The 25,917-nt window shown below is 44.8% G+C and overlaps 2 protein-coding genes across 4 annotated transcripts in view; one reads left to right on the top strand and one right to left on the bottom strand.

Annotated features, from left to right (window-relative positions):
- The first annotated feature begins 1,697 nt into the window (after positions 1–1,697).
- Positions 1,698–10,413, top strand: LOC128307448 (rho GTPase-activating protein 190). Of its 2 annotated transcripts, XM_053045297.1 has the most exons (10): positions 1,698–1,884; positions 1,999–3,143; positions 4,656–5,108; positions 5,181–6,760; positions 6,904–6,948; positions 7,374–7,964; positions 8,097–8,455; positions 8,533–8,905; positions 9,254–9,533; positions 9,609–10,413. In XM_053045297.1, the coding sequence occupies exons 1-10, from the start codon at positions 1,735–1,737 to the stop codon at positions 9,805–9,807; spliced, it is 5,175 nt and encodes a 1,724-aa protein (XP_052901257.1). In that variant the 5' UTR covers positions 1,698–1,734; the 3' UTR covers positions 9,808–10,413. The 2 variants fall into 2 exon arrangements, with proteins under 2 accessions (XP_052901257.1, XP_052901258.1); XM_053045298.1 differs by lacking the exon at positions 6,904–6,948.
- A 5,932-nt stretch (positions 10,414–16,345) lies between these two features.
- LOC128306451 (uncharacterized) overlaps positions 16,346–25,917 on the bottom strand; it is a 39,766-nt gene continuing 30,194 nt past the window's right edge. For both annotated transcript variants that reach the window (XM_053043972.1, XM_053043971.1), the window contains 7 exons: positions 23,692–24,830; positions 22,819–23,608; positions 22,008–22,743; positions 21,240–21,921; positions 20,154–20,824; positions 19,411–20,065; positions 16,346–17,313 (listed from right to left, as the gene is read on the bottom strand). In XM_053043972.1, the coding sequence (XP_052899932.1) occupies positions 16,881–17,313; positions 19,411–20,065; positions 20,154–20,824; positions 21,240–21,921; positions 22,008–22,743; positions 22,819–23,608; positions 23,692–24,830 (5,106 nt within the window). In that variant the 3' untranslated portion in view covers positions 16,346–16,880. The remainder of the gene's footprint in view (positions 17,314–19,410; positions 20,066–20,153; positions 20,825–21,239; positions 21,922–22,007; positions 22,744–22,818; positions 23,609–23,691; positions 24,831–25,917) is intronic.

Below are 25,917 nucleotides of genomic sequence, written 5' to 3'. Positions count from 1 at the left end.
AGGCGGATCCGGATCGGTCGAATCGAATCCCACATGGGAGTGATTTTTCCCATCACTACTCTGTAGACCTCTTGAGGTTGTTGTGCTGCTAAATAAGAGGAACGTTGTATTTAGTTAATCTTTTTTAAAGAGTTCTTCATATCTTAATTACTTGAGTGAGGAATGATTCAAATCATGAGTCGACTTTATGTAAAAAGAAAAGAAGTTTGAATCCTCAAAGAATCTTTGAAAATGTATTGATCAATGACAATTATTTGAGGATCTATTAGATATTTGAGTATTGATTAGTCTTCAAAATAAAGATTCAGATTCATTAAATCAGTTCAAAGATTCATTTCGATTCACGAATCTCAATCAGATTGACGCAACATTTTAAAATATAAACAAGGTTGTTTTTTTTTTCGTTTACAAATTAAAATTCCACCAATCGCAACCAAGTAATTGCACTAGCGAGAATATATTGTGCCCGAACCGTTTGGAAACACTTGTCGCCACCTTCCCGGAGTGCGATACCGTTGGGTTTGGGTAGAATGACGTCCTTCAGAAGTTGTTCAGATGAAGTCATCACATCCACGCACCATTACCCGGCTCGCGTGTATGCGTTTCTCTATGGTCGAAATCTTCACCATCTCGCTGCCGCATGTGTTGTGTGTTGATGTCACATGTGGTGTTTTTTTTTTTCATCCCTTCTTTCTTTCGCCAAACTATTAACCATATTGTGTACCAATTTACACAGCATTCCAGCACGCGCGCGTTTGGCGCTTCCGATGGCTTTTTTTTTTTTAATATAACCTTCGATTAGATAGAACGGAAAAGAAACCCCGATAGAGTGTAGGTGTGGACCCTTTCTGGTTTTGTTTATTGCTCGGCAAAATGTGCACCAGATAGGATTGCTCGTAATCTGAACCTCTAGTAACACTCGTAAAGGCGTAATTAAATTCTTTAAATAATTTTTTAGAGAAGAAGATCCTTTATTCTTTTAAAAAAATAGCAAAAACAAACACATCTAACATTCAATGTGACATATTAGCGCTGCAATTTATTATAAACAAAACACCCTTTCTATGACTTTCGACGATTTTTTTTTTGTTGCTTGCCAATGATGCACGCTGCATTGATACTAACAGCGACATACTTTGCTTGGAAGGAATAAGGAATTCATTATACTTATGACGAATGAAGCAGCTTTTATATTGTCATCGTTTTATTACATGAATGGAAATATTGATATTATTTAATTATTAAGGAAATTTTCTTCGAATAATTTTGCAATGAATTCAACAAATACAAATCTCATCAATGTGCAAAAATAATAATCATTTCTTTTGTTTGTTGTTTCTTTGTTTGTGCTTTTTTTTTAGATCGTTATTAAAACCTCTACGCTCACCTGGGACGAAAAACACGGATGGGACAGTAAAGCAAACTAAAAACATTCTAAAATCACTCACCCGAGTATCTCCTAATGCATTGTTATAGCAAGTGATTAAACCGACGATAATAATAATCACTCGATAGTCAATTCGATCACTCCACGGTGCTGTGTGCATCCCGTGCTTAACGGAGGTTCGGATTTTGCGCATTCGCAAAACAACCCACCCACCCAATGGTGTTGCCGGTGGAGCGAGTAAGCACTGAGCACCGGGTTTAAACAAGGAGGTTCGAGCTCAAAACGCGATCCTACCGGAATTTCAGCACGACAAACCCGTACCATTCGCAACAGCAGCAGGCGACAAAATGAAACAAATCAACGTGTCCGTCGTGGGTCTGTCCGGTGTGGAGAAGGATAAAGGTCAGCTGGGTGTTGGTAAATCCTGCCTTTGCAATCGTTTCGTGCGCCCCAAGACAGACGACTACGCGATCGATCACATCTCGGTGCTGAGTCAGGTGAGCGAGCCACTTGTTTTGTGTAATTATTATTATAGTGTGTGCCTTATTTAATGTGATTTTGTTTTTCTTCAATTTGTTTTCCCCCATCACCTCCATATTGCGCGCCTGCAGTCCGACTTTAGCGGACGGGTGGTGAACAATGACCATTTCCTGTACTGGGGCGAGGTACGCAAAACGTCCGAGGAAGGCGTCGATTATAACTTCAGCGTGATCGAGCAGACGGAGTTCGTGGACGATGCCACGTTTCAACCATTCAAGGTCGGCAAGATGGAACCGTACATGAAGCGGTGTGCCGCGATCCGTATGTCGTCGCAGGAGAAGCTAAAGTACATCTGCAAAAATCAGCTCGGCATCGAGCACGAGTACGAGGAAATAGTGCTGCCGGAGGGTCGCTTCCTAGTGGACGGGTTTGTGTGCGTGTTCGATGTGAGCGTCGTCCCGAACCGGACGGTTGAGAAGCAGGTCGAGTTTGTCACGCAGATCATCAACAACGTGCTGAAGGTGAAGAAACCGGTCGTGCTGGTCACCACGAAAAATGACGACTCGAACGAGCTGTACGTGCGGGAGGCGGAAAAGATATGCTCGCGCAAGGAGTACAAGGGCCAGATACTGCTGATCGAAACGTCCGCGCACGAAAGCATCAACATCGACCTGGCGTTCGTAGTACTCGCGCAAATGATAGACAAGGCAAAGCAACGGTCGAAGGTACCGTCGTACGCGGAGGCGGCCAAGCAGCGGAACGATCTGCTCAACGCCAGCACCGAGTACGTGACGCGCCTGATCCGCACCCAGATCACGGACCACCGGTCGATCTGGAGCAGCTCGTCGAAGAAGCTCTCCAACCACCGTGAATGGATCGACTTTCTCGAGCTGTTCGGGCAGGAGGCGGGCCAGCGTATCTTCCGGCGGCACATTAAAAAGCTGCGGGAAGATTACCAGTCGAAGAAGCTGCAAAGCTACATGGATTCGTTCGCGTGCGTCCTGCAGGAGATGTTGCCGGACATTAACAGCATCAACATGGAGCTGGACAGCTTTAACGATTGGGCATCGATACGGAACTACTTTCACGACCATATCGACTACGAGCAGTACTTTTTCGACGCGGTCGAGCGCGGCGGCAGCTGGGCGGAGCTGAGCGATATGAGTGATATGGAGGACGAGAACCGGATACCGTTCGACATACTGGATACGCCCGATGCGGAAACCGTCTTCAAGAATCACATGAATGCGTTGCAGCAAGAACAGAAGCGATTAGAGTAAGTGGGCCGGTTCTATTTCCCATCGCGTATATGTGTGGTTGAGTTTTACATTCGGTTTTCGTTTTTTTTTTTCATACACACAAACAGTTCGTACCATATTGCTATCACAAGTAAATTAACACATACGATTCATTCTACATAGACTAACGCATCTTTATGTCAAAATTTCATTTATTGTCATTTACATTAGCTCAATTGATTTAAACCCTAGTTTGCAAAATTCAAGCGTTCGCTAGAACTATTACAATAGTGTTCATTAGTTTACTCTGCTTCTTACAACTGGTTTTACTGCGTAAAAGTTAACGATAATTATGCTGATCATAATTTATACAACCATTAAGTTTAGCTTAATTTTTGGTAACGATAAAATGATTATTTTTTTTTTTTTGTTATAAAATTTACTCTCACAATGAGTTACTACTTGGTGTCATAGCACAAGCAATAATTTCGTCCATTTGCATCATAATACATGAAACGTTTCTATTAATGTTGGGTGATTCTGATTCTGATTTATTAATCTGAATGAATGAATCTCTATTTTCGACGATTTAACGTTTTATGAATCTTTTGTGACACGTCTCGTTGGTGTCGATTGCTGACTGAAGAATCATAAAAAGACTTTTCTTTCTAAAATATTTATTAAACACAGCACTAGTTTCTAATTAACCAATTACAACAATTAAAGCAAATTAAAGCTTTAACTATTGTTAAAGCAAATCAATAGTAGAACAAAGTAACGCTATAAAGCTATGCCGCCCAAACCGTTAGAACGCATTGGAACTTATGGTGCAAATAGATAAATGTTCATGTACTACTTCTTCACACATCACAAACACACAAGCCCCCCTCCCACAAGCCTACCACACTCCATTTGCCTCAAGCAAACCATTTATGCATAGATAAGACATGTTTAACCCAAAACGATTGATGCATTTGAATCTTCTTTTTTTTTTTTATTCTCGTATATTTCTATCTTTGCTTGCATTGTGGGTTTGAACGTTAAAACTGAACACACGAACCGTAAACGTATGCGTGCGCGCGCGCGCGTGTCTGTGTGTACGTTTGTGTATGTGTGCCTTCAACAGGATGCCAAAGAGGTGATTTATCCAAGTTCTTTTTCTCATCTTCGTTTACTACACACTAACTTCTAATACATTAATAAGCTATTGATAAATACTAAAACAAAAAGCCATTTAAGTTTTCTTTGCGGACCTATGAAAATTTATTTCTAGAAAAATCGTAAGAGATGATACTAGTGCAGATTTTTACCATTACTAATAATACATTATTCGAGTGAAACAATAGCAATTAGTTTGTGTACGTTAAAAAAAAACAATAGCAGACAACATTTAATAACATTTTTACCACAGCATATTTTGCACTGATGCAGGGTTTAAACGCAAAAATCTAAAATCAACATTACAAATGCATCCTGCTTCCGTAACCGGTTACAAAGCACCCCACAACTCCCAAACACTAACCGAGCATATCGCTTCTTTTCACCCGCAGATGGAAAAAACAGTTCAAAAAGCTGTTAGAAGAAACCGGTTACGTTACACCGGGCAAACAGCTGTCGGAGGTGCGCGTACTGTTCATGGGGCGGGAGTGTTTCGAGGCGCTGTCCGAGCACGACTGTCAGCAAATCTACGACAACCATCAGCGGGAGCTGGTCGAAACGGCCAAGCACAACTTCCAGGAGCTGCTGATGGAGCATGCCGATCTGTTCTATCACTTCAAAAACATCGAACCGTCCGGTACGATCACGCAGAACGACATCAAGGAGATAACGGATGTGCTGCAGGAGGATCTGCGTTACAAGCTGCTCGACCGGCTCGACCAGGACCGGAAGGTGATGCTGTTTCAGCATCTCGGGTTCGTGCACTGCCCGATACGGGAGCACTGTCCCGCATTTCCCAACTGTATGGATGCGCTAATCGAGCGGATATTGATCTCGAACCAAAAGTAAGATTCGCTCCGCGTTCAGCAGCAATCAGCGAACGAAACGTAACCTCTTTCTTTTACTTTCATTTCTAGTCTCCCGAATCCGCGCTTCGCGCAGAAGGATGGTCAGCTGCAGCTGAACCTGATAGTGATCGGATTGGATTACATTGCGAACGATTTCATCGATAAGATACACCAGAACTGCAACGACAACGGCGAGTACATCGTGGATGGGCAGGTGTATGGGCTCAACATCGAGACGATCAACCGCGACAACGATTCGTTCTCGTTCGAGCTGCAGTGCAAGGGTTTGATCTGTTGCTACTCGAACCGGCAAACGTTCCAGTACGTGTACGAGGTGCTCGACCGGCTGCTGCAGGACAATCTCGACTTTAAGGACAGTGTCAACAATCTGCACATCGTGTTCATGAGCGACGAAAAGAACAGCCAGAACACGCTGCACCAGCTGCAGGCCGACGGACAGTCGCTGGCGGAGAAGCTACACTGCGTGTTTATCGATGAGAATGAGTTCTACATCTCGCAGCAGCAAACCAAGTTTATCAACACGACGCTCAACAGCGTGATCGATTCGATACCGTTCGAGGATCTCAAGTACGGTTTGGCGCTGCACGAGCTGCCGGACCTGCGCATCATAATGTCCATCTTCTGTGGCGATCCGTTCTCGATCGAGAACATACTCAGCTCGATGATGCTGGAGCAATCGTGCATCAGTGCCGGCGAGCGGAACATCATCTTCGAGATGTTTCTCGGTGATTCGAAGCGGCGCGTCGAGCTGATCCTTTCCTCCTACCACGGCGCGAACGCATTCCGGGACGATCTGATACACGGCTTCATACTGCTGTACTCGAGCAAGCGCAAAGCGTCCCTGTCGACGCTGAGCGCCTTCTCGCTCAACATTCCAAACCTACCGATGCAGATCGTGGCCGTCTCCGAGCAGGGCGGTGTGAATGCGTTCTTCAACAGTGAACTTTCGCAGCTGCTCATCACCGAGGGCAACACGATTGCCGACAAGCTGCGGGCCCACTTTGCCACCGGCTCGGACGACGAGAGCCAGTTTAAGTTTGCGTCGTTCGCACCGTTCCTGAAGGAGGTGTGGGACAAGAAGCCGGAGATAGAGCACGCGTTCAATCTCGAGGAACCGCTCACGATCGATTCCGGCGAGGGCACGATGGAACACTCGATGCACCATCATCATCAGCAGCAGGTGCCCCAACCACCGCCCCGGTACGAAAGCTACCTCATCAACGGTTCGGCCACCACGTACCGTGGGGTCGGTGGCCAACAGCAGCACCATTCGCACCATGCGCAACCACAACAGGCGCAGCAGCAAACGTTGTCCCATCAGCAGCAGCACGCGCAACATCACCAGAAGATATCGCAGCAGCTGTTCGACAACCGTTCGATCAACTCGCTGGACGATCTCGACAGCTTGAAGCAGCAGCCGCAGCAGCACCAACACAACATGTACTACTACGAAGACAGCAGCGATTTCGACAAGTGTGGCAGCAATCAGGGCTTCCAGATCTATCCGCCACCGACGACACCGCCCGAACCGGCACCGCCAGACCATTTGCTCATACCTGCGTCCATACTGCGACAGTTAAAGGCAGACACAGTGTCGCAATCACAGTCCAGTCTGGAGGAGATCAATTGTAAGTATCGATTAGTACGCAAACGCGTGTAAATGTCGTCAAGGGGAGAAAATTGTCTGCAAACTTAAGATGTACTCTCCACTTTGAAACCGATGGCGCTATTGTTACATATTACACGATTTTCACCCTTTCGCACACAACAGCCGACGTCAGCGGATCCAAGGACTCGATCAACACTTACGATTCAGGTTGATATGTTAACTGTCAAATCATGTTGTGTGTGTGTGTGTGTTTTTGTTGCACGCTGTTTTGTTATACTTGTATTGCATTACGCTTTAGTTGTGTATTCACATATGTAAAGTATTTATATTGTGACTTGTGCTGTACATATATTATGTTTGTTTTCATTTGTTTTCTAAAATGTCAAAATATTTAAATTTTAATTGTGACATTTTTATTTTAAATATAAGTAGTTTTTTGAGTCTGCTTTGAATTGGTTCTTCGAAAACAGTTCTGTTGAAATAGTTAAATAGTTCCATTTAGTGCTTGATAAATGAAAATTGTTTTATTTATTCAATTAGATGCATTAGTATGTTGGCCCTTTCGAAGAGAAATATCGTATCTTGTAACACAATGTAACACATTTGTTTTTCGTTTTTTCAAACACTTGCAGGCTGGATAGACGATGGGTTTCTCATCCAGAAGCAGGACAACAAGCAAAGTGAAGATATCTGGAAAAATATGAACGCACACCACGCCTTCACAACCGGCCGCCGGCCGAATCAGTCTTCGTTCGCCAAAAAGATACGCCCGAAAGGACCTAGTCAAACGCTGAAGCAGCCCGGCAAGCTGAACCTGAAGAGTTTCGCTATCGTTAACGAAGCAATCGCACGGATGAACATTGGTGGTGGGGCCGGTGGCGGCGGTGATAGCGGCGCTTCAACCGGCAACGCCGGCGTACCGATGACCGAGAAGGAAAAGAAGAAGGCAAAGAAGTTGCTGCAGCAGCAGCAGGCCCAGCTAGAACATGCACCGCTGGCCGCACCGGAAGACGACAGCGAGGAATACGAGGACGAAGCCGGTTACGAGCAGATAAATGATGCGTTCAGCGACGCAGTCAACAATGTGGCGAGTCAATTATTTACCACCTTTTCGGGCGGTCCTGGCGGCACCCAGGTTGGCGTGCGGGGTGCGGACAGTTCGGGCGGCTCCGATATGGGTACGCACAAAACGAAACTGCGACAGAGAAGAGAAAAGGAGCAGAGTAAGTTGAATGATTTTTAAAGGTTTATTTGGTTAGTTTTATTAGCTAATCAGTGTTCTAAAAACGGGTTCTTTGCACGGAGGATGGCATATTTTTGACGTTAATCAAACATCTCACGTTGCATTATTTCAGTTTTCAACATACAAGAAAACTCCGACTCGGAGAGTGATTCCAGCTCACTAGAACGAAAACGATCCAACGATGGCTACTCGAAGATAAACCGTAAAACGCAACCTCACAAAAGGCATCGCAAAAAGCGCACGGCCATACCAGTACAGCCGCCGAAAATTCCACTCGGTCCGTTCGGTTCATCCGCCGGCGATATGATGGGGAGTGTCGGTGCCAGCGGTGGTCCGCTCGGCGGTATGCCGATCATGTACCAGAAGCTAAAGAACGATCTGAGCAGCGGGCTCGAAAAGCAGGATAAACCCACGCAGGAACAGGACGAGTCGAGTGTTGATATATCCTCACCGCGCGATAACTCCCCAATAGTGCGTGTATTTCATTTCACACGGCAATGATGCAATTTTTAAAATTCTAATCGCTTCTAACACGTTTTGCTTCACAGTTTGGTGTGCTACCGAAAGGAGGGGATCGTGAAAAGTTGATTACGAAGCAGAAAAATTGGTTCGGCAAGGAGATCGACACCAGCAGCAAGAGCAGCAAAGAGTCGAAAGATGTGCGCGGAAGTAGCAAAAATGCGAATAAAAGCTCGAAGCATAATGGTGCGGCGGCGGCGGCTGCTGCTGCTGCTGCTGCCGCTGCCCTGCAGCAATCATCGCTCGCAAGCCTGAAGCAGTCCGACAAAGTGCCGCTCGTACCACTGTTCGTGGAAAAGTGTGTTAAGTTTATCGAGCAGGAAGGGCTCGACTCGGAGGGTATCTACCGCGTGCCCGGTAATCGAACGCATGTCGATCTGTTAAATCAGAAGTTTGCGGAAGGTAAGTGAATATTTTATTAATTGTTTATTTGATTTTATTTCATTTCCTTTAAGTGTAGTATATTAAACTTGTAAATTCCTTTAACGTTTAAATTTTTAAATTAAATTAAAAGACCTAGAAGAGTAGAGAGTCAATTTAGAAGCCAAGGTTCCAAGGTTTTGTACAATAAATAGCCTATTCCCCCTTTTATCCCTCCATCCCTCTACGAATAGGTTATTTTATTTATTATTATTTATTATTTATTCCATGATGACGGCTCTCGCCGTATTATCAGGTTATTTTATTTACTGTGAATAATTTTGTAGCTTCGACTCGTTATAAATTCTCTTCGTCCTTTTTTATTTCCAGAATCGGATGTAGATATAGAGAAGCTCGATATACCGGTGAATGCGGTCGCTACCGCACTGAAGGACTTTTTCGTGAAGCGCCTGAAGGGACTGTTTAGCGCAGAGATGATGAGCGAGCTGGAGGAAATAGCCGGTTCCCGGCCGCTCCAGTCAATCACAAGCCTTAATATGGAGGTTAAGACGGACCGCAGCTGTCGGCTGATTGCTTTGCGAGGACTCCTAAACAAGCTACCACCGAACAACTTTGCCATATTGAGCTACATCTTTCAGCATTTCGTACGGTACGGTTCACAGTCATGATGCGCCCGTAAATCGATCATTAATTGTATACCGCTGATTTCCATTTACCGTTTTAGTGTATCTGAAAACTCGAAACTCAACAGTATGGATAGTAAAAATCTGGCCATCTGCTGGTGGCCGACCCTGCTGCCGATCGAGTTTACCGACATGATGCGGTTCGAAACGATGCGCCCGTACTTGGAGGACATCGTGCAGACGATGATCGATCAGTATCCGTTCCTGTTCTGCGGCGAGGAAGCGTTCGTAATGGTCTGATGCGAGTAAGATACCTTACACCCCAGTATTGGTTGTGGTTCCCCCCTCCACCTCCACCATTGCAGGCGTTAGATTAGAGCATTTCCGATTTGGAGCATCGTTAGTAATGAAAAGCCACCATGATACGGTGTGACGACAAAAAGCGATGGCTTACTCAGTATTCTGGAGAGGGGGCGGGGAGGGACCGTCCTACTGTTCCGTGCCATGCACACACGCACATCCATTAGCCGCTTGGCAATACACGAAGCCGGGGGAGAGAGAGATATTCCTGAACAGAATCGTAAATACGCTAAACACCAATCATTTGCATTACACCACTAGGGAAAAGAGAAGCGAAGGCTCTCAATCGGCATACGGCATCAAAATGCGACGAAAGGGAATCGATTCGAGGAAACAAAACGAAATAAACAAAAAAAACAGCAAACTACTCATATACACAATACCCATTGATACAACCGCATACAATATTTAAAAAGAAAAACAAACATACTCGTATCAATGTGTAAACAAACATGTCCAAGCGCTGATTATGGATGCATTTAGAAGAGGAAAAAAAACAACAACAGAAAATCAAATGATGTTGTACAACACTGAAAATAACCTTCTTTCGAAACCGTTAGAGGCAAACCAGGAAGAGATAGTGACAAAAAAACAACACCGAAACTAAACCCTCCGCTGCTGAATTTTGAAATCGTATAATAGTTCAGTTTATAGTTTTATTTTTTTAACTCTGTCTGCTACTCACACACACACACACCTACAGATCGTTATTGAACCAATGATATATTTACTGTGAAACAATAACCGAGGCTGAAACAATATTACTATCTGTAAGGAGATTTGTTTTATGTTACTCAACAACAACAAAAAACACCCCAACATAACAACAAATACCGACGTTGAAACGAAATCGAAATCAGTTACATTTTACATACATTTTCTGCAGACAGAATAGGTTAGTTTGAATTGACAAAGCAAAATGATTTGTTTTTTATCCCCGAAAGTATTATTTATCACCGCGAATTACTTGAAGTTTTCTGTTTCCCCTACGAAATATTAATCTATGTGAAATGATACAACGTTAAAACTTAAAATATCGTGCAAAAAAAAAACAACTATGAAATAGGACGAGTGGGGGGGGGAAGGAAGCGAGCAAACGTGCGTGTTAGACGGAAGCACACCTTAGTTAGGCGTAGAAATAAAAATGCACCACATGCAAACTACTAGTGCACGCAAATACTCATCGTTAGAAACGCGCGAGAAAGAGTGAAGGAAAGCAAAAAAACATTAAATGCTTAGAAGAGTTTCAAAATGCGAAAAACAAAAACAATTTTATCTGCCATTTGTTTAACTATTTTTCACTAATACTTTTCTTTTGTGATTTTATTATGCTGATTGGTATACAAAACATAATGTTTTGCTTTTAAATACACACACACACACACACATCGATGGGTCAATTTGTGAAGTAATAAACTATGAATAGGGAAACTATTTGCTTAATGTGAACAAACCTCCCCGCTCCGTGATTTGGGCTTTTAGGTATTAGATTCTAGTTCAGTTTCCCAAGGGAGAAGTTGTGAAGAAGTGTGTTGCTTGTGAAGAAAAATGTAGACAGTGTAAGCAGGCAAAGATACCGGAAGCGGAACCATATTACATTCCTCCGTATTTTTGTTGTTGTTGTTTTGTTTTTGCTACCTAATGTGCGCGTGTATGTGAAATGAGTGGTAGAAAAGGGGAGAAATTCGCTTAAGAGACACACGACGGCAAAACAAAACAAAACAAAAAAAAACAAGAAAAACAAATACAAGAACGATAACGTATTTTTGTATGTATAATGCACTGTTGTAAAGTTAGGTTGGTGTGGTTGGCCTAGGGTTAAAAAAAAGGGGTGTTAGAGAAGGGATGTCGTAAACACACTTTAAATAACAACAACAAAACGCTTGAATGATTTCATTGTCGATCCATTCGCTACCAAAACTACAAAAATTTTCAAAAAACCGGTAAAATTAAAGAGCGTATATATGTAAGGGAGAGAGAAAGATAAAACCACCAGCCACAATACGCAATGATATGATAAAGAAATTGGGAAGTTAAAAACCTGTTTTTTCCAAAGACTAAAAGAAAAAAAAAAGGAAACCTTACATAGAAAATGATTACCGATACGAAATCTCGCTAGGCGCGTCCTGGCAGCTGCCGGATAATGCTGAAAAGATAGAGAAAACTATGTTCCCTGTCTGTATGTTTGTTTTTTTTTTTGTGTTGGGATACCTAACACTCATTTGCAACTGACAGTGGTTTAGGATACATACACACATACACACTTACACGCCAGCCAGCAGGCCAAGATCGCAAAGCGGTTTGCAGTGCCTGATAAATAGCAACAAACCTTTAAAACCATCGATATTTGTAAAATGCCATAATCATGTTTGACGCGCTCCTTTGTTAGACACAAAGTAAAGACGGGATGTTTGACATTCGATAATAAACAAACAAAAAAAAAAGACAAGATACAAACAAAAGATATTCAACTCCAACACACTTAAAGTAATAATTAACACTGTTGCCCTACCTTCTACAAAACAAACAAACCCCCCTACCGAGTATGATGAATACACAACGTTCAGTATTTTCTACCTTTATAAATTATCACACACACACACACACACACACCCCGCAAGGAAGATGCGCAAAAACTATAAATGTGTTTACGTTTGTCCAAAAGTAAAATGAAACATACATATAAGGGTGGCAAATGGAACGAAATAAGTGAGAGTAAAAATAGAAAGTTAAAACGGAGAAGCAAAAATAGTATGTAAGCTAAAACAAACAACAAATAGTACACACATCACACACCTAGAAGCTATCTATGATAAGAAAGTAAAAGAAAAGAAAGCAGCTAGAACGTAAAACAATCGGAATGAATTTCATTTTTCGAAATGGAATTACAAACACACAAATACACTAGCTTATGTAGTTGGAAATGTGCATCGTTCATTGCCAGAAAGGAAAAAGTTAAAACGAATACTCACAAATGAAAGTACTTGAAATACTCACATACAAAGAATCAATAGATGAGTCTCATATGGTAAAAAAAGGTTTTAGGTGTGTGTGTGTGTGTGTCGAAGGGTGGGTGGGTGCGTGTGTGCGCGTGTATATATATATACACACACCCACATAATACAAGCGTATGCTTCCTCGCTTGGAGAGGAGGCGCCCGCATAGATTGTCGTTCCGTGTTAGTAAGTGTAATTGAATTCTCTGGTATAAGGGGATTATGTTCCTCCTAAAACATTTTCCAATCGATTAATAACATGCTTCATGTGTTCATGCATAGATTTTTGCCCCAAGCAACTTTTGTGCCCACGCGGGGAGCAGGGCACGCGGATGCAAAAGCATAGCTTTTTAAGCGCGCAAGCGAAAAAAAAACACCCCAATCTTAAACAATTTCGCTAAGCAGCAGCAACCGAAATCGGCATATATGTATATGTGAACAACAAAAAATACAAACACACACACACACATACAGGAGTAAACTAGGTGGATAGCAAGCAGCGAAAGCGAGAAATTGGGGCCGGGGACGAAGGGAAGCGAACAAAACCCAGAATAATGTAACCGTTCTATTGCAATTGAAAACCGACCTGTAAACAATTATGTGGTGATATAAACGTAATTATAAATGGATATATTAGGTATACATGAGGATCTATGTTTTTGGGTTTTAAAACAAACAACAGCGAACGAGAAGATGGTATGTGACGGGAAATGAAAGGGATTAAGCAGTACACATAAACATTGCATGCGCGCGTGTGTGTTTGTCTGTGTTTTTTTTTTTTTTTCGATAGCCAACATCCCCTTTGCCCACAAGCGGCACTACTCTACACAAGGAAAATAAACAAAAGGAAAAAGGAAAACTACTTACAACCATTAAAGCATAAGAAAGAACAAACACAACCGTAATAGCCTATGCAAGATTGTTTGTGCTCCAGTGTCAGTGAAGAATGGAAAATTGTGCTCCCTTTTGGAAGTGAAAGGAATGAAATTGGAACAAATACGTCTGACAAAATCAAACCCCCCCCCCCTCCTCCCCCATCACTCCTTGTTAGGCACACTCCCATCCGTATTGTCGCTACTCAAAGTCGTTAGCGTTTTAACCACTACTTTATCACTACACGGTACATACACACCAAAACACTGACCGCGAGCGAGCAAAAATAAAAACAGAAAAGGTTAAAATATTAATAAAATAAATTTATGCATTCAAAAAAACAAAAGAAACCCCAACACACACAATGTATTGTCCTTTTAACATTTTTTAACACGCTCTAAAGCAACAACAAACCAAAAGGGAGGAAGCGGGAATGGGGGGGGGAGAGAGAGAGAGATAAACAATAGAAGAAAACACACATGTACTAATGCAAATCTCCTAAACTCTCCCACTTTAATTTTTCCTCCGTTTTAAAAGCAACAAAATAAAAAAGCGTTATATGAAAATTAGAATCTTAGGGGGAGGGGGGAGGATTTTGTGTATGTCTGTGAGTGTGTGTGTGTGTGTGTGTGGGGGAGGGGGGAATGAAACTTCTTACAGAACAAGGAAAGAAAGCGATAATGAACCGAAAGCTTTGATTAAACAAGAACAACAATAACAAAACGTGTGTGCCATGCTTCTAAAATTGAACAAAGATTTAGAGACAAAAACCTAGTAAGATGCATATGCTAAAAATAAAATGGAACAGCAAACAAATCGAAAAAACAAATTAAATGTGCAAGCAACAACTCTGCCCCGTACCCCCCCATCCCCTTGATCCCTCCCTGCAGCTATAATAGTGTAAAACGCGCCATTTGTTGCGAACGTGATCGACTGTTTAGATAAGTTTAATGTAACACACAAACACACACACACTCAAGCGCGAGCGCGGTTCAATACAAGGTTCAGCAAGGTAGTAAATGTTTCTTATTTTAACGCTTTAAGATGAGAAAAAGATAAACATACTCACACACACACACCCATACAGGCACAGAAACCACAGAAACTATTCTTCTCCTACCCGCAGTAAAAAACAAAGCCGCTAAATCTGTGTGGATAAAGAAAAAAATTGAAAAAAATAGCTACGATAACACAACCACACCAACATACACACACACACACACACACACACACACACACACACACACGCAGAACCGATTATAAAAGAGGAAACACTACAGAAACAAAATGAAAAAAAATATTGCAAAAAAAAAATGGAAATGATAATTTGACTTGTGCAGTCTTTGTGTCCAAAATGTGTCGAAATGAAGATGTAATAAAAAAAAACAAAAACAAACAAACAAACTAGAGTAGTACCATTACTTAACTGCTAATAGTCCGCTGTTTGGTTTTTACCTTTTAATTTCACTTTGCTGCAATGCGTAGTATGAATTTGTGTGGAAAAAAAATCAAAAGACTGTGTGCAAACAGTGCAAGCGACGAACCTTCTTTTCAATGTTCAATGTGTGAACATTTTTTATTTCGCTGTTTTACCATCTTTGTTTTTCCTTTCAACAACGAATTAACATATAATGAAAGGTAATCGGTTGTAGTGATAGAATTTAGAACTTTGTTCCTAATGGACAATAATGTTCTGGATTGCATCGTAGTGATGCACACGTGTAAAAGGTGTATAGGCAGAAACATGATGGAATGGGCACATTAGTAACATGTGTATGGTTTTGTTACAAATTTATTGAATTGATATGATACATTATACACATACGAACGTGTGAATTACATTTTGTACAGCTACATAAGTACCGAGATTGCGTGTCTGTGTGTATATATATTTCATTTAATATGTATATCTGCCAGCCGTTATAGCACACATTATAAGTCTCTTCCTAAGTCATCTTGATTTTCACGTGCGTGAAGCCCTGCCTAACGTTAAACCTTCCCTCGTATAAATTACACAATAGGAGTAAAGAGAAGGTGTTGTGTGTGTATATGCTAAGCGCTTGAAGATCTTATGTTTACAAAGAATAAGTACAAATGTTAACTTCCTGCTATACTTCTCAAACTTCCCCGCGCACTGCACCCGCAATTATATTACCGATGGGAGGGTTGTTTTTTTTAAATCAAAATTGCGATATAATGGACAACGATTCCGAAGACGTAACAAACGGCGGGTAAGACACAAGATTCAGGAAACTAAAATATTACATTATCAACGAAACGTACATTTAATTGAGTGGTGAAAAAGGGAATACCACCTTCTCAAACCGACTCCTCAACATACCGGGGTACTCCAAAGGTTAACAGCTGTAGACTAAATTAGACTACATAATATAATGTGTTCCAGGAAACACATATGGCTCCTCTTAACACACATCTTTTAAAAGAAGATCATTGCCTTATGCAAGCATGCATGCTTTAGTAAGACAATTGCCGCATTTTGCAATTGTATCCTTTTGTTTTACACAGCTCGTTTACAGCAGCTTGCTTAATCTCCCTGTAAATCTATAGATTCTAATAATAACCTTTCCGTCCCCCCCCCCCCCCCCCCCCCCCCCAAAAGATCTTCGCAAGATGATCGATGCTATGTGTGCCAGTAAAAAGGGAAAGGATAATCACACTCGTTTCAGTTTTGTTTTTCATTACCCTCGAATGGTTAATAGCTCATTGTTCCCGAATACACCACTAATTCTTTGAGAGAAATATTAAAAATTAAAAAAAAAACAAGCTGTTACTAAGAATCGTGTTGGCGAAAATAATTGAGAAACAGAGGGGAGAAGGGGAGCCCCAATATTGTCGTGTGTGTGTTTTTTTTTTTTCGGCATGCAAAAATCGTGCCCTTAATCATTTTTCATCATCATCCTCGCTCGATTGAATGCTGTGTGCGTGCACGCGGCACACACAAACACCCAGGGAAGTATAGGACGGAGTATAATGCTTAATTTGTTCTATGTTTTAAGTACGGAGCGGTGTGTACGTATTACGAAGGCGTACAACATCGCGCGGAGGGAAACCTTTTCCTCCTATTTTCTCTGTCTCTGCTTCTCTCTATCAAACGGTTAGTTTCGCGGTTTTTGTTCTGTATACTCTATTGGTATGATAGTTGATTTTGAATTTTCACTTGCGTCACGAATGGGCCACGTATGTTTCGTATCGAGCCACCAGCACCGGACGTGCCTGGATGATGATGCCATTCGCCACCGTTCGTTTCTTCATGCAGTAACGCGCCGGTGTCCGGTTTCGTGCCGGCTCCACCACTGGACGGTTCCTTCCGATGATGCACCACCGGAATGGCAGGTGGACCGGTAGTGGAGATCGTTTCATACCCACCGCCGTCATGGTAGCTCGAGACGGGCCTGTTACTTTTATATTTGCCCTGCACCTGCTGCTGGTTGGACAGTGTGGCGGAGTGGTGGTGCTTCTGCTGCTGCTGGTGAGCGATTGTCGTGGAGAGTCCCATATCCATCATCGGCGGTGTATTACGGGCGGAACGTTGCGAGTGATAAAGATGATGGCGCCGGCTACACATATCGCATTGGCGGGTATGGAGGGGAAAAAAATTAAAATAAAATCATAAGAAAGTGTGTTTTTTTTTAAATATCATTCAAGAGCAATCTGTGAAAATTAGTTAACATAATATTGAGCAATACTTAATGTTACATGCATACTGGTTCAACTCGTTAATAATTAACTATAGTTAGAGGAAGTGCAAGAATATATACAATGAAACAAAAACACACTTAAATGTATAACAAACAAAATCATAATACAAAAAAACGTGCGCTGAAAACTAATAATAATCTAGCGTTTGCATTAAAAATGGACTCATTTTGACGACGTTTTCATACGAATTTCTTATAATCAAGAGATAAATCTAGCTTTATATTATCTCCTCCGGATATTGTGTAGAATATATATGATAGTATAAACAATTTTGTTCAACCCTATAACGGAGGATCTTCTTCAATAATTTTGCGATCATAAAAGAAATTGATCGATCGCCAATCCTAAAATAAACCCCTATACAACAAATTTAATTTAACAGATTTAACGATTTTTTTGTGAATTAATTATCTTTTTCTGTTTTTGTTCAGTTTTACTAGTTGGTCCATTTTCTTAATGCATACGCGTTATAGCAGACGAGTACCACACACAACACAACACTAGCCTAAATAATGCGTCTCACTATGACACGTCGTACATTGCTTGTGCGCAGAATGATGTATTGCAAACGAGCGTAAAAGTCATGTTTACCAAGCACAAATCATTCAACAAACGAGGTTGCTGTAAGCGGACAGAGAAACTCACTGCTTGGACGATTATTGCCTTTGCCGCATCACCGAAAACCACAAGCTACTTAACCGACGATGATTTTATGCGTTGCCATTGATAACTGCTCGGGTGCCCGTTGGTGTACGTTTCGTGTGGTGGTTTTTCGGTTGGCTTACTGCCGCTAACGTTCAGCTCACCGTTGGGCACATTCTCCTTCGCATCCACATCACCGTTCGCCTGCAGTGCTACACCGTCACCAGCAACATTGCGTGCAGGCGGCGTGTTGCCACCAGTACATGTGTTGCGTCGCTGCTGCTTGCGACTGTTTTCGACGCGACGCAACAGCACCAACTGCTCCTGTTCGCGTTCGTGCAGGTGCTGCAGCTGCTGCAACCATTGCCACTGTTGCAGTTGCCAAAGTTGCTGCAACTGCAGCAGCTGATGATCGCGTTCGAGCAGTTCTGGCGGAAAAACGGTCGCATCGCGTGGACTGTTGGGCCGATGCGTTAGTGTGCCATTGCGGGAGGAACCACCACCGCTGGAGCAGATGCTGTCGTACACGGAACGGGTCGATGTGTTGGATGGTTGGATCTGCTGATAGGTAGCGACACTGTCGTTGCCACCATCGTGTACTAGCTCGTACACGTGCTGCTGTTGCCGCTGTGCGGAACGACGACTACGGCGGCGTATACAGGGACTATCTTGCACACTGTTAGCACCATCAAAAACCACCGTCGGATTTACGCATTTCTCTTCTAGCGTTAAGTTGACACTACTGGGAAAGGAGGTTTGTGTTAGCACAGAACGAGGAGCAGATTTGATGAAAACAAGCAAAGTATAGCTTTGTGAAAATATAATATAACATATACAAAGGCACATTTATACTGTTTCCCCTTTACACAAGATGGTTTTTTTTTTACAACATGAAACAAACTATGTCTTATATACAGGATAATGAAACACCTACACCTCTGAAACAAGTGTATAAAGTGCGTGTTGATATTTGTTTTAGTGTTATAATGGTGAAACAAGTAACATCAAAAGTTGAGAGAAGCAAGAATTTTGTTAATGTGAAAACTGATGTGAAGACAGTGAAATGTTGAGAACCGATACCACCCGCCAGAAACAGAAAGCGTGAAAGTGAAATAAAGGTGAACAGATTATTTATGTGTAGAACGATCCTAGGGAATATCTTTGACCGTTGGTGCTAGTTTTCTTTTTGCTTTCTTCGCAAATTATTCTTTGTAAAATGCGTGATATAATCCTCCTGCTTTCCGAGACGTGGAGATATAACGTGCTAAATGTAGCTTTATAAATAAGAAAGAGTAAAATATTGCTTATATTACCTAATCTGTTGCTGCAACTCCTCGTAGTTGACGTAATGAGAATATCGATGGTTAAACACATCCGTGTGGTGTATCGATGTACCGGACGGTCCACCGCCACCCGTACCGACCGGTGGTGGTGGTGGAGGTGGCTGATAGTGTGGGGGTTGCGTATGGCCGTAAACGACACCGGATGAAGCGGACCGTTCAACCGAGCTCGGATCGAATACAATATATCGGGACGCATTATTACCGGCTGCTCCCGTGTTTAGCGTACCGCGCTTCGCTATGGTACTAGTTCCACCATTTTTCTGCCCACCACCACCACCAGCATTGTTGCTGTCGGCCATACCGCCGGATGGGACGGCGTGCTGCTGAGAGGGTACAGCCGTCGGGCCGGTGTAATCGATCGCCGGTTCACCGGAGGACCCGGTGGAGGTAATCGTACCGGTCGGTACAATCACATCCTTGCGATGTTTGCCGAACCGGAACATATGCCCGATACCGCGTAGCAACCCACCACCTTTCTTCGCCCGTAGCTTGGCCCCTCCTTTGCCATCATTAAGCGACGATTGGAAGGGACTGTTGCGCGACACGAAACCACCGTCCGGGAATTCGCCGGAGTTGGTCATCAATGCGGACGGACCGTCCTCAAGTAGCCAGTGTTTTTTCGCTTCTAAAATTATAAACCAAAAAAAAGGAAAACAAAGTGAGAGGGGAAAATAAACGGGGGTGATTATAGCCAAATCCGAACGAACACTTACGTGTTTCCGCCGGTTGTTCTACCACCGCGCGAAGTATCTCCTCCCGTCCACGGCCGCGTGGTGTACGTAGCGCGTTCGGGCCCCTCGGTTCGTCCGCCATCTGTATTTCCTGCACCATCGTCTGCAACGATTCCAGACTGGATGATTTCTTCATGCCGAGCGAAGGGCCGAGATCACCGAGCTGATCCTGTGCCTCGGCCCGCAGCAGGTGTGCTGCCAGCGCAGCAGTTGTCGTCCCTTTGCCACCACCACCGTCGCCATGTTGCTGCTGATGATGGTGTTGCTTCAGACTGTTCATTCGTGCCATCTGGTGCAGATCGATCGACTCGAGCGAACCACCGGACGTTGTCACGGTCGTACCGGCCGCCATGAGCAGCTTACTATCCCGGTCACGCTTTTCCCGTAGCTTTTTATTCCGCTGATAGGTGCCTGTTTCCCGTGCGTCCATTGCGGCATGGTGCTTTTCCGACATGGAACGTCGCCCGATTGCGTCCCGGCTGAACGCGTCCGACGGTGGTGGATTGGTTTCGAGTGATAGCTGGGAAGCGTACGTTGTGTCCGCACCGTTCGGTGTGGAGGTGTTTCCATTAGCCAGCATACCACCCATATTGGGACCGACACCACCGTTACCAGCGGTACCACCTTCCAGCGAACGAGTGATGTGGAATGTACTGCAAGGAGGAAAAAAAAACAAATTAAATTAATCTACAATTTAAAAGGCATATATCCCGCCCAAAGCCTAATTAAATTAAATTAAATTAATTAAATTAAAAATTAATTAAATTAAATTAAATTAGCCATCTTAATAAGGATGCTATAGTGGTTTGGTTCGCTGTTGAGATCTGTTTGGTTTCTTATTGTTGCTCAGAACTTTTGCAAAGATCACCCAAAAGTATAAATATTAATATTTATTAATATTTAATATTTGCCAAAAAAAAAATCCCTTAAAAACATTATATTTTTAAACTTCTTTCCTTTCAAAATCTTTCCTTTCAAACCCTTTTACCTCTTTCGTTTTAAGTAATTTGTTTTGTTCTCCATTACGGTGTACATAAGGTGGAACAATCGGGAGGGAAAATCACTTACGGTGAAGTGGGCACCGGGTCTTCTTCGATAAGGACAACATTGCTCCCGTTCAGACTGGTAGCGGACGATGTCGTACTCCAGTGATCCTTGGTGGCCATGTAGTAGCTCTCGTTGCGCAATCCGTGCGTTGCCGATGATGGCTGCACCAGGGACGAAGCGGACGGTGCAAACGAACGTTGCCCCGATGGTCTTTGGTTGTTGGACGCGTGGTGTTGCTGCTGCTGCTGCTGCTGCTGGCTGTTCATCGTGCTAGTGCTACTGTTTGTGCTACTGTTACGGATGTAATGGCTGCCGGTGAGCGTATCACTGCTTCCACCACCAGCAGACGCTCCCAGTGGCAGTGAGCTGGTGTGGTGTAACGAACCGGTGCTGTTGCTATTCACGCCAACACCACCTGCTGAAGTACCGCCCGTTAACCGATCCAGTACGGGGTTGCTGTATCGTTTGCTTTGCTGCTGTTGCGCCGGTGCTGGATGGTTTTGTTGCTGTGTTGTTGCTGAGTTGTGGGACTGTTTGTCCGCGCTAAGGTAGATCACTGTTGTGCCCGCGTGGGTCGGTGGATCCTCACCATTCGATGCTGCACCCGTACGCTGCTCCATGGTTTCGAGCAGTTCGCCAGTACTTACCGGGCGGGCAATGCGTCGTGCGATCTTCAGTATGATTTTACCCGGATAGCTACCACCTGTGGTTGAAATAATGTTGTTGCAGGGGTTGTTATTGGAACGAGTGTGATGCAACAAACAAACAAAAAACAACAGTTTAACATACCCGACTGTAACATTGCTCGCCGCAGCGTGTCCATCGCTTCCGCATTCGACTGACCTAACAGCGATACACCGTTCACGCTCAGCAGCTGATCGTTCATCTTTAGCCGACCGTCGCGACTCGCTGCTCCACCGTGCAGCACGCTCTTCACGAATATACCAAGATCGCCGTCTGTTCGGCTGCTGCTGCCACTGCCGGTCGTACTGCTGCTACAGTTGCCGGAACCTGTTTTGCCCTTTACGCTCACACCGAGCCCAGCCTTCTCCGTGTCGTGCACCGGTATGTGAAGGGTTAATATCTCACGGTTCTTCCACGCGGCACCGCTCAGTGATTCACCACCAACACCGCTACTGTTGTTGGACGTCACACTACCATTGCTGACATTGCCACCAACAGCAGCGCTACCCCGTCCCGCACCACCGCCCGTATCGTGCTGCTGATGTTGCAGCAGCTCCGCCACGTGATTCGTCGATGCCGACTTCAGTATGGAGGCGAGCGGTTTCTTCTGAATGGTTGGTGTTTTCGGTGAGGAAACCGTGCCGGACGCAAGTTTTGGCATCGAGCGACAATTTCCCACCCCTGTCCGGTTGCCACCCTCCGTACCGTCACCGTACGCAGTGGAGTCGACGGATTTCGACAGACTGTTGCTGCTGTTCGATTGCTTCAGCGATGACTTTGGCATCACCGGTGGTGGTGGTTTCGGTGGCGAATTCTTTGGTTCATTTTCTACATTAAAACCCTGCAATAATGCAATATTTTTAGTACAATAAAGACTGCCTTGTTGCCAGTTTTTGTGTTCCATTTCCAAACTTACTATTTCTCGCTCCTTCACATCAACCGCTAGTTCCTGCTGACGAGACACGACGATCTTAAGCGTTGCACCGTGCGGTGTGCCACGCAGTATCGATACGACCTCCGTCTGCGATTTCCCCGTCATCGGAACGCCCTCCACCTCGAGCAACCGATCGCCTGGCTTTAGCCGGCCATCTTCCACGGCGGCACCCTTCGGTAATATGTTCTTGATGTAGATCGGGCAGTGCCCGCCGGCCGGATTGTCACGTGTCGTCACCGAAAACCCTAACCCATGGTCACCCTTCGTGAGCGTGATCTCGATACGCTTGCCCAGCTTGCGCGTGTTGGCCACCTGCAGGCTTGTACCGGTGGATGGTGCGCCCGGTATCTTCCGGGTCGGCGATACCGTCGCGACTTTCGCCGCCGACGTTGGTTTCTCCTCCGCCTCGATCATCATCTGGCCGATGCGGTTGTCGCGCGGATAGCGTGGACCGCTACCGCTCTTCACCAGCCGACCGTACTGCTGGTCGGATTTGCCACCGGCCCGGTGTCTGCTACTGCCCCGTACCACCCGCAATCGTAGCTCCGTCGATGCGAGGCTCTTCTTAAGATGTTCCTGCACGGAACTTTCCGAGAGTCCGACGAGCTTTATGTTGTTAATCTCCAGGATGCGATCGCCCCGCCGCAATCGGCCCCGTTCGGCCCGACTGCCCGGTTCTACGCTCTGCACCAGCAACCCACCCCGTTCCATGTCCGGAATGGCCGTGAGTCCTAGCGGGCCGCCCGTTTCATTCACCACCAGTAGCATTTCACTAGGAAAAAGAAATTACGGAAAAGGTTATAAAGTAAAAATTGATTTACTGGAGCACAAAAAAGCAAGGAAGTAACAACGTACCTATCCTTCTCCCGTATCGAATCGTACACGGATGCTTTCGCCTGCCCTAGCGGTTCCTTGCGCGTCGATTCCCTTGGCAGAGACTTTGAGCTGAAGCTGTTGTTACCACCGCGTCCCATCACCGTATCGTTGCTGCCAGCGTGAAACGAATGGTTCTGCAGCTGTTGCTGTTGCTGCTGCACATAGTTTTGATACGTCTGGTACCCACCATACGCCGGTGACGATTGATTGTGTGCCGCCGAGGCCGAAGCAGACGATGAGGACGACGTGACGGTAGTTGCCGTTGCTGCGGCTGCCTTCTCTGCCGCGTCCATCCACCGGTATCCGGTGCTGGCTTCGGCACCAAGAAACTGCATCGAAAGCCGCCCGGAACGGTTAAACGTTTGCGGCAGCAGACTGTCGTGCTGCTGCTGCCCATCCTCCTCCGGTACGTTCCACTCTTCCGCCAGCAAATGGTGATGGTGATGGTAGTGGTACGGTGGTCCACCACCGTTCTGCTGGGGTGAAAGCAAACGATCCGGCGGCGGATCGCTGTCACTGCGACAGACCGGTGCAGCTGACCAGCGTTTGCTCGTACCCTGATGGTTCCCGTTCGGGTTGACGTTGTACAGCGGGCTGCGCTGCTCCGTCACACCGATCTGATGCAGCGAGGGTTCACTGCCACGGCGCACCTGTAGCCCGAGCCCGAGCGGTGCCGGTTCATTCGCAAACACCTCAATACAGGAAACACCACCACCTCCAGCGCCTGGTGGCACACCGGTTCCGGTCCCTGGACCACCAACGGTTACAATGCTGTCGGTGTTGTTACTGCTAACGGTTCCACCACCCACCGTACCAACGGAACTCTCCGGCGAAGGTTCACCAGCAACGCCGCCACCACCACCGCCGGCGCTAGCACCAACTCCTTTACTGCCGGTGCCGGAAGTTTGAAAAATGTCCGGACTGCCGGTACCAACGGAACTGCCGCTCGCTCCATCACCGCCACCCTGCTGTACGCCCGGATCTAAACCAACTGCCGCATCTTCGTAGTGTGCAATGATTTCCTCCCGATCGTCCGCCACATCGCTAATACTGTCCTCCGGGTCGAGAATTCCCGACTGTGACTGCAGATGATGTACAACCACCCACGAATCTGGATTCTGCAGAGAAATAAAAAAGAAGAGAGACGAGATTGCAATTAGAATACAAACATAAAGCTGCTTTTAGAAGAGCAAAGATCCCGAGATCTTTTAGACATTTAGACGTGTGATTCGCTGATATGAGAATCCTTCATTATCCGCTGAGCATACATACCAAGCTGGGCATTTCGTTAAAATTGCAACAATTAACCCACTTTTTTTTTGGGGGGCACTGCTGTATAACAGATACTATTCTTGAAGTGTGCTGCTATGAAAACATCCAGAGCACCAGACGGTAAACACGCAGATAGCAAGTTTCCAGCACGAGACGAAATGTTAGCGCGTGTTTTGAAGAGCTTCCCCCCGTTCACTAGATCTCTAACCAAAAGCACGAAGTACCCACTGTAACCGAGTACGGTAACGAGTACGTGCCTTTCGGCGCAATTTACTCCAGTTTGGTCTTCTTACGCTAACTCGCACTTTTTCCTTCCCAAGGATTTTCTGTTTCCCAACAATGGCGTATTTACGTGTATGGACGACACGAGCACACCGGACATCAATCAATCATAACGAGGTTGATTTGTGGGATGTAGACCGGGTTTCGTAGAACAGCAAGCAGCACACGGCACAAGCACGTCCAAAATTGCCGATGTCTTTAATCGTACTCGTACAAGCATCAATATAAGGTGCTTGATAGCTATCAACAAAATACACATTTGTAAGCCGCTTTGGAGATTTTCACTCCCAAACGCACTACAAATCTTCCGCTCCTGTCTTATTCTCACTCTCTCTCTCTCTTCGCTACTTCTCGATATCTCGCTCTCTCTCTGCGCTACTTCTCGATATCTCCCTCTCTCTCTCCCTCTCTCTCTGTCGCTTTCTCGCAATTATCGCGACGTCGATGACCGAGGTGTAGTCACCTTACCCCGTGTGCGGGTAGGAATTTAGATCACCATCAACACACCGGGCCCCGCCGTGCGATAAGATAAGACACACAACCGATTGTCAAACGAACGAAACTGACGTAGCAAAATCACTGCACTTTATTGTGGGGGTGCGTTGTTGTGTTACTGGGAATTCGAAAATCATAAACTCCCCCCTGATTGAC

The sequence above is a fragment of the Anopheles moucheti genome, chromosome X, assembly GCF_943734755.1.
Source record: "Anopheles moucheti chromosome X, idAnoMoucSN_F20_07, whole genome shotgun sequence".
Lineage (NCBI taxonomy): Eukaryota > Metazoa > Arthropoda > Insecta > Diptera > Culicidae > Anopheles > Anopheles moucheti.
This window is presented reverse-complemented; position numbering and strand designations above follow the sequence as displayed.

What these genes read in the sequence shown, in the direction of transcription:
- LOC128307448 (XM_053045297.1), top strand. Translation starts at nt 1,735, where the DNA reads ATGAAACAAATCAACGTGTCCGTCGTGGGTCTGTCCGGTGTGGAGAAG. An exon ending in GAGAAGAGAAAAGGAGCAGA is followed by an intron (nt 7,965 to 8,096) that starts GTAAGTTGAATG and finishes GCATTATTTCAG; the next exon opens with TTTTCAACATACAAGAAAAC. An exon ending in CGCGCGATAACTCCCCAATA is followed by an intron (nt 8,456 to 8,532) that starts GTGCGTGTATTT and finishes TTTGCTTCACAG; the next exon opens with TTTGGTGTGCTACCGAAAGG.